The sequence below is a fragment of the Mesitornis unicolor genome, unplaced genomic scaffold (assembly GCF_000695765.1).
Source record: "Mesitornis unicolor isolate BGI_N332 unplaced genomic scaffold, ASM69576v1 scaffold7722, whole genome shotgun sequence".
NCBI lineage: Eukaryota > Metazoa > Chordata > Aves > Mesitornithiformes > Mesitornithidae > Mesitornis > Mesitornis unicolor.
Window position 1 is genome coordinate 1 of NW_010167081.1, and position 9303 is coordinate 9303.

The 9303-nt window shown below is 44.2% G+C and overlaps 1 protein-coding gene across 1 annotated transcript; it reads right to left on the reverse strand.

Moving 5' to 3' along the window:
- Positions 1-74: 74 nt before the first annotated feature.
- LOC104536034 (transcription initiation factor TFIID subunit 1-like) lies at positions 75-7719 on the reverse strand (the record flags this gene model as incomplete). Its single annotated transcript, XM_010178551.1, has 9 exons — positions 75-173; positions 1932-2057; positions 5561-5562; positions 5625-5745; positions 5826-5893; positions 6386-6470; positions 6546-6638; positions 7120-7242; positions 7615-7719. Coding segments are annotated over 9 exons (822 nt in total), but the record flags the coding sequence as incomplete, so codon positions are not given.
- Positions 7720-9303: the final 1584 nt, after the last annotated feature.

The following is a 9303-nucleotide window of genomic DNA, read 5'->3' on the forward strand; positions in this document are numbered from 1 at the left end:
TCCAACCAAGCCATTCTGTGATTCTGTGAAGTCAACATAGAGATTGCGGCTGGGATTTCTGTAAATATACTCACTGGGGCCGGAGTCTTCGGTTTGCCATCATCATCCTCATCAAAACCTTCAATGTCTACGTCAGAGTCTTCCTCCCCCAGTCTACCCTGCCCCTGGCGCATCTGAATGGGGGGACACAAACAGCGAGACAATTGAGAAAGGCATAAACTGGACATAAACCAAAGATTTTCACTCGACATCTGGACCACGACGACGGGTGTAGGAATACAGGAGGAGAAAGACAAAAAGAAAAATACATGTGTGTCACTCTCAGAGCAAGGATCCTTTCTCTCTTTGCTCCAAGACCAGAGAGCACGCAGTCTCCAGATGCTTTTATCCTGACACGCTCATCTTTGAAAAGGGAATCTCCAGACTTACAGCACCAGAGATCTTTGTTTACCCAGCTATTTCTGAAAAGTACTGCTACATCTTAAAAGTGCTCATTGTCACCAAACATTTTAAAAGCACACAGCAGTTTCCAACAAACCTTCTCCTGCTCTTCCCTCAGTCACCATGAGCCCAAGGGAGAGAGGACGTGCAGATACTGTCCCCAAAGACTATAAACTGAAAGTCTATGGAAAGTTGGAAGACTTCTGTATCCAGAAGGCATTCTCAAAGCCACAGCCAGCCACAATGCTAGACAGAACTATTCCGATTCAGTCTCTGGATTGCTCAGACAGCTCTCACTAGTCTTTCTGGCCCCTCAGTTCAAGAAGGACAGGAACTGCTGGAGAGAGTCCAGTGCAGGGCTACAAAGATGATTAAGGGAGTGGAGCATCTCCCTGATGAGGAGCGGCTGAGGGAGCTGGGGCTCTTTAGTTTGCAGAAGAGGAGACTGAGGGGTGACCTCATTCATGGTTATAAATATTTAAAGGGTGAGTGTCACGAGGATGGAGCCAGGCTCTTCTCGGTGCCAAACAATGATAGGACAAGGGGTAACGGACACAAACTGGAACACAGGAGGTTCCACTTCAATTGGAGAAGAAACTTCTTCTCAGTGAGGGTGACAGAGCCCTGGCCCAGGCTGCCCAGAGAGGTTGTGGAGTCTCCTTCTCTGCAGACATTCAAAACCCGCCTGGACGCCTTCCTGTGTAACCTCATCTGGGTGTTCCTGCTCTGGCAGGGGGATTGGACTGGATGAGCTTTGGAGGTCCCTTCCAATCCCTAACGGTCTGGGATTCTGTGATCCTCAGTCTCGTGGCCCTCCTGATCTTCTTCCTCTTCCTGGTAATTTATTCTCACGGTCGTATCTCCTTCTGCTATTCCCTCATCTCCAGCAATTGTTTTTGTTTAGTACAGAAGAAAGACTAAGAAAAAAATACTCTGTGGTTACTGTACCAAGTTCATTTATGATGATTCGCTACCTTTAACCTGTCTGCTTTTTTCTTTGCTTTGAGAAATACGTATGTACAGTGGCAACCATCTCCTCCTAGGTGTCTGTATGGCTTCTATCGTCACTGGATGCAACCATAATGATCTAATTAACATCTTCCAAGTCTGCACAATACACTTCACCATTTCCCTATTCAGAATCAACAAGGGATTGCACATTAGCCCTTCGTAGCGTGAGTCACCAGGTTTCAACTCCCAGAAGTAGTGAAGCAAACAAATATCTGGCCTTAGGCAGATTCTTTGGCAGCTTTTGATTCTCTCCTCTTTGTTCTGCAGAGTCTCAATTCCCAGCGCTCTTTAATTTTTTCCTTTTCCCTCCAGGCAGTCAAAATGAAGGAAATTGCACAACTTTTGAAAGGGATTCCCTTCTGTGCCTGGGAAACCCGCTGAGCTGTGTCGCCTGCTTCCTAGAGAGTAAGTGCCTCTTCTCAGCAATTCGCTTACACAACCCAACTCTCCAACCACAGGAAAAAAGGGAGGATTCTGACCTGAGTTCCTCGCTTCTCTGGGGTAGTGGTGGGAGTGTCCATAGCAGACAAATTGCTCTCATCTTGATAGACTGAAGCATCGTGTGACAAACTGAGGGAAGTGTTGGTATCATACAAATCAGGTGGCTAAAGTATATGCGAAGAAACAGGAGACAACATTCTCAGGCACTGAACTGAGACTGGAACAGTATCTTGAGAGGCAGGAGTGGGGTTTCAGGACTAAATGCAAAATGCTTTTTTGGGGGGGGATGGTGTTTATATTAATAAACATCGTTTAATCAAAGTAAGCTATTTATTCTTCAAGAACAAACACGGTAAAATGCGATGGCTCACAACCTCAGGTTTGAAGTTTGCCAAACAGCACATTTTAAAACAGAAGTCAGTACTTCTACGCAGCACAATCCTACCGAGGCCAAAATCATAAGTGGACTCCAAAAGGATTAGGTAGATTTGTAGAGAATAGGCCTCTCTGCAGCTCCTAAGAGCAATGGTCCAAATGCAACACCAGTTCAATGTGCCTGAAGGGCCAACTGCCAGAAGCAGAGAGGTTTCTCTGTAAGAAGGATCACTGCGTGTTTGCATCCCCTCACTTCTGCTCCCTGCCAGAGACAGAACGCTTGATCACATCAACCTTTGGTTTGACTCAGCACAGCCCTTTTCGTTTCCGTCCCTACAATGGAACTGGTGTTGCAACCACAAGTGCTACTATGAGAATTGGAAAAAGTCTGCCACACACAAAATAGCAAAGCTTCAACTTGCAATCAATTCTACGTAAATCACTGTCTCAAGAGTCCTCAAAGCTGACAAAAGCAAGAAAAAGGAGGTTTGGTTTTGTTCTAAAAGCCAATCCGTAATGTGCAGGCCATTTGACCTCTGAAGAGTTAATGAGGAACTACAGACAGGATTTTGATAAAATGCCACTGTAACACACAGTTTATAGATCATTACAGTCCTGGAAGTATTAAGAGCAGCAGCAGTACTGTTAAAATTAAGCAAAACAGGCTTCCTAAGAATGTAAAGACACACACAAACCACAGACACCTCTCTACTTGCTGTATTTGCTTTTTATATCCTGGAGTCCAACTCCTGAAGACACAAAATGAGGAGATAAATATTACTCATCACAACTGCATCTGACACAAAGGGAACTATGACCTATTAGAGAGCAGCGCAGGGGAAAGGGACCTGGGGGTCCTGGTGGCCAGCAGGATGACCATGAGCCAGCACTGTGCCCTTGTGGCCAAGAAGGCCAATGCCATCCTGGGGTGTATCAGGAGGGGGGTGGTTGTAGGGCAGAGAGGTTCTCCTCCCCCTCTGCTCTGCCCTGGTGAGACCACATCTGGAATATTGTGTCCAGTTCTGGGCCCTCAGTTCAAGAAGGACAGGAACTGCTGGAGAGAGTCCAGCGTAGGGCTACAAAGATGATCAAGGGACTGGAGCATCTCCCTTATGAGGAGCGGCTGAGGGAGCTGGGGCTCTTTAGTTTGCAGAAGAGGAGACTGAGGGGCGCACTCATTCATGTTTATAAATATTTAAAGGGGGAGTGTCACGAGGATGGAGCCAGGCTCTTCTCGGTGACAAACAATGATAAGACAAGGGGTAACGGACACAAACTGGAACACAGGAGGTTCCACTTCAATTGGAGAAGAAACTTCTTCTCAGTGAGGGTGACAGAGCCCTGGCCCAGGCTGCCCAGAGAGGTTGTGGAGTCTCCTTCTCTGCAGACATTCAAAACCCGCCTGGACGCCTTCCTGTGTAACCTCATCTGGGTGTTCCTGCTCCGGCAGGGGGATTGGACTGGATGAGCTTTGGAGGTCCCTTCCAATCCCTGACGGTCTGGGATTCTGTGATTCTATGAACTAAAGCCAAGCAACCATTACCACACCTCCCATCTGTGACACGTTTGGGAGGCTGGGAATGGGAGTGCACCTCCGCCAAGAAGCAGAGGGAAAGGATGGCCTTCGGATTCATGGAAGAAGCTCAGGAAGCTCTCTCCTTTGGCAAGCACAGAGGAGGAGCAGACAACAGGAGCTGACAGCAGGAGCTGACAACAGTTCACTGCTCAGGCCCCTTTGCCTCTCCCTGATCACCAGCTTGGAAAAAAATCAGAACAGGTAATACTGCTCCTGAGAAGAAATCATCAGACAGCGAGAAGAAGGACACTTCTGTCCCTTATTCTGTGAGGTGTTGGGATCATCCCTGGTTCCCTCTGATCTTCCTAGAAACACATCAGCAGACAGTTTCAACAAAAAGCTCCAAAGGCTCTTGCAGCCTGACTCTTCCCACTGCCAAAGTCGTCTTTTTCCATGATACTCTGCTTCAGTATTCCCACCCCGCTGAATTCAACCATCATTCCTAGCAAGTCCTTTCTAACTTCCCAAAATGCTACATTTTGGTGGGTTTGGGGGTTTTTGGGGGGAGAGATGGATGGAGGGTGTTAAATATTGCCTCAAAACTGTGGCATGCTATCTTGGCTCCAGCCATATCATCTTTGTAAACTTGCTGCCTAAATAAATTTTACTCATTTTTTTCTTTAAATTAATCTTTCTAAGATCTTAAATTGTTCTTGAACTTCGAGTGCCCTGTTTTCTGCTCTGACTTGACTAAAATTTAAGGCAGCTTTCCAGATGTAATCACAGCAGGCTTGCACAGAACAGAAAAACTATTGGTCTACAACTGGGATGAACAACTGCAAAGAAAGCTTTGCTCTGCCTGCCTACACTGGGCGTACAACATTTGAATTTTGATCCTTCAGTTATTAGTAGAGAGATCTTTCCCAAGGTTTATGAACTTCAGTAGTTTTTTCAAGTCATCAAAAAGCACATCTCAGACACTAGGATGACATTCTGTGATCCATTACCTATTTCACCAGGCAAATGCCAAAGGCAATTTTATCTTCCAGGAATGAACTTGTCATTCCTAGTGAAAGGTTGTTTTTTTTTTTACTGCTGTTTTTAAAAATAACCCAACAGCCTGAGGCTAAAAGTAGGCTTTAAAAAATAAAGAGAGTCTAAATAGCTTATAAAACATTGCCAGACTGTGACCACTGAAAAAGAAGTCTGCCAGACAATCTCCAGTATTAGTAGTTGGTCTGTAATACATCCAACATAACTGACACACACACTGTCTGCTATAAAATAATAGTGAAGAGTAAAAAAAAAGTCATTTCCATTAGAATAAAATTAAAGAAATGTAAAGAATCCCACCAAAGGAGTCGTAGTTCGCTGACTACATTGGGCAGTTTTCTTTGCTCATAGCAATAAACCTCTTCAACACCCCCCCCACCAAACAGCTCTCTGGCTTCTTCTCAGCACTGCAGTATTGCTATTTTTCCTCGTGTTCTCCTTACCTGTTCACTGCTTGCCTTCTGAGGGTTTCTAACTGCTACACCTGCAGAGTCTTTGAACATCCAACCAACATTCAGTTGAACCTGACTGTACATAGCTCATCTTGAGACCAGTTTTGTAAAGCTGCTTGGGAAATTACCTTCTTTGTCTTAGGTATCCCACTCACTGAAGCATCATAACCACTATTTATCCTTAAAAAATAGCTGTTAGCACACCACCCAACAAGATACTCAACTGCAAGACAAACTGCAGACAGATAAAGAACAGTAAACAAAGAGGCACCTCTAGATCAAACATCCAGGACATTGAAACTAAGAGAAAGGAAGTGCAAATGTTGCTTGGTCACTTGCCTGTGGAGTATAGGGACCAGGAGTCATAGGATCAAGGCTTTCCAGATCTGCCTCCTCTAGTGCTGCTTCCTTAGCTGTAGAGATGTCTCTCTCAAGTTGAGTCAGGTGCTCATCATACTAAGAACAGAGAAGCTTGCTAAGGTTGCAGAACATAAAATGCAAACCACAAAAATATTCCAGTAGAGTCGTCCACATACCTCAGCTAGAGTTTGATAACAGATGTTTACAATCTCCTGGGCTGTTTTTGTGTACTGACTGTCTGGCCCTGTCGTAAGAAACAAATCTCTTTGAGCATTCTGACATTTGTTCAATTCCAGCTGCTGAGACAGCAAGACTGCTTTTGGTTACACAGCTCTCGTGACATCGGTCCCTAAACCTCAGCACCTTCGGATACAAGGAGAAATATAAAGCTGGGTTCCCATTCAGCTGATAAAGTGCAACCAGTTTGTTCCAGCATTAAACGTATTATTTAGGAGGGGGGAGGGTTGTACCCTGGCAATCTCGGAAACAAATCACTGAAGCAGAGATGAGTACTGAACAAGTAGAAAAATCTTCCCCAAATGTGCCCAATTCTGCACAAGATGGTAAATAAAGCACCACCTGGCAGTGAAAATGCCACTGTTTAAACATCTCTGTTCTCAGCAGGAAAACAAAGCTCAGGATTCACGGCTTCAGGCTTTGACAGCACTATAGAACAGGTGCCCAGATGTAATCATGTGAGCACAGAAGGAGCTGAAGCCTTATTTTCACCACCTACCGTTGTACTTAATGCTGTTGGCAAGGATGAGGTTAACGTCACCCAGGAAAGTCTCTCTGTTCTGGTACTTGTGTTTGGAGATGTTCTGGAAGAGATTGTCACCCAGTAAGTAACCGAGTCTAAACGTCTTTTCAGTGGCTGCTAGTTTCAAGCTACACACCTTGCGGATACTCTCCAGATCCATTGGATTAGCAATCACCTTGTAATAATCAGGAACAAACTTTTTGTTTACTGGATGGTGGAACGGCCAAGACTGAAGGAAAGAAAATAGACAAGCTCAGAAAACTTCCGTGCAGAATTTTTGTACAGCTTGAACTACAGCTTTCATAAAGCAAGTATTTAAAACTGATTAACACTCAAAACATATGGGAAATATTTATCACAAGGCATCTTGAACCCAATCATTTAGCTTCAGGAACAACACAGACAAAAGATCTACCAGTTGGATTTTGAAGTAGGCCTGCCGGTACCTGTTTGACTTTCCTATTTAGTATCACTGTTTCCTCCACAACGTAACTGCAGAGTCCAGCAAGAACACTCATTGCTTATACAATAAACAGAAGAATACAAACCTAGTTCTGACTCACAGTAGGGCCCTCTATAGCAATTTAACAGTTCATCATAACTTCTTTTCCCCCCAGTGCACCAACAGCCACAGTGTAAACCCACAGCCACGGGAGTGTCACCAGCACATCTGGCACACTGCGCACACACAATCTGCTCAAGCTACGCACATCTGGAACTGCCATCATCTTTTGAGTGACAATGTTATCCAAAATGAAGGAAAAGGCCACTTGATCATCATCATCCAGGAGGGGATTGATTGCTTTTTCTAATCGAGCCAGTTTATCTTCCTTCTGCAATAAAAGTACAGAGCATCAGTGGCTGACCCTAGGTTAGTAACTGTTAATGTCAGCATTCTCTGTCCCAAAGAGATTCCCATTCACCTTTGTATGAAGACCCTTGTAAATAATGGGGGATAACAGCCTAGATAGAAGCCTACATACAAGATGAAGTAGCTACAGCAACAAACAAGTATCTGTTTTTTGAGAAAGACTCCAATGCGAACTGTTTAAAATTGTAAAAACTCAAATACACCCCAGGGTGGAGGAATTCCCTTACTCTTCTACTCTTCTTGAAGTGCTGTGCTTTGCCTATTCACGTCCTCTATCCTCCCCCCGACCATCCCTCCCTCTCCCCTCTGATTACACCTCATTCGCAAGACTTGCCTCTTTTAGCTTTTCATCACACAGGTCCAGCATGGACTGAGATATCTGTGTCAGCGAGTGCTTCGGCCCTGCCAACACACAGCAAGTACAGTCAGACACCCCAGCCTGATTAAGAAGGCAAATTACGTCATAATACAAATTAATCTTTACTCCTAAAGCATCACTGATTATATTTCTAGCACAGCTGGGAGTATACACCCAAGGGTATTCTCAATATACACAATTAACTAAAGTTTAATATGGATTTTATATGATAAAAGACTATTTGTACCAAATAGTCACACTTGTGGTACACCTTCTGTTAAGGTTTGGAAATGCTGTGCGAAAGCAGCTGTGCCTGTGGGAGCCTGGCCTCTAAGCCAGACCTTTGCCAAACTTTCAGCATATAAATCATTTCTGTTTCCTTCACTAAATCCAGGCAGTGAAGCAGAACTGCTGAGGAAAGCAAGGCATTCGAGGAATATTCAGAAAACCACAGCTTTAAATAATTTCACAATTCCTCAGACATGGAAAAAAGTATTTGCAACACAACTATGACCAAAATCTCATTCTTTAGGATAAACCGGGGACCAAGCCATCGAAGTAAGAAGTGAAGCAGTAAAGGCACAAAACCAGCGCTGTCAGTGTCACCCCAAATGCTGCACAGCCCAGACTCAATGCGGCTGGAAGGTTTGATTACCTGTCAAATAAATACTTTTTGGACAAAGACCTTTTCATCAGCGGCCAGAATACAGCTGACCTACAGCTGCTGCATTAATGGGCACTTTTCCCCAGCAGATGCAGGCTCTGCTGCAGAATCTATGCTGTTTGGTTTTTTTAAACTAGCGTTCTGACCTTTCTGAATGGGGAAAAATTTACTGCAACTAAGCAGCAAGATATGCAAAATCTTTACAGTGGACTTTACTCAAAGCTGCGTGCTCCAAGGCAACGATGACAAAAGGTTTTGTCCTTCAATACAAAGTGTCAAAGAGTAAGTATCTTGCAGCTCCTTTTCTCAGAAAGACCACGTTCCAGAGCTACAAACTATTACACACTACACATCATTGCTATGCTTTTGCATTCCCGTAGCTGAGTTGATGTTATTTTATAAAGGAGTTTACACAGATTTGTGAAGTTAGCTCCTTCAGACTAGATCACTGTCAGCGAGTATGTTGTAATTAACACCATTCTGTTATACTGAAGACATGGTATTTTTCCTTCAGCATCACAGAAACAAAGACTGAGCTATGTTATCTTACAGGAAAGGGTGGGTCTCCCAGCTTTACAGCTGACTCAGAGCTGTACTGAAAGTGTGGAGAAACCACATCCACACAGAGTGGACTGTGCTCCGGTGCTCACTAAGCTACATCCTTCATGAATGCCACATTATCTTAAGTAAAAGACGCTTTCCAACCAGTAACAGTGGTACAGAAGTGTTTGTGCTGAAAGATTCATTCACTGAAGCACAACACTGAGAAAGTAAGTTCACAAGTACATCCTGACTGATCCATGTCTGAAAGCAAAAAGGAAGGATGCTCATATTGTAGTCTGCTGAGAACACTGTTTTGCTTGGCTTCATCCTATACGAAGGGGATACGCAGGACTTTGCTTCAGTGCAGTTTGACTTAATAGATGCACCAATGCCTTCAGTCATTGATAGCTCCATAATTGAACTGCAGTTCACAGAACCACAGAATCGCTCGGTTGGAA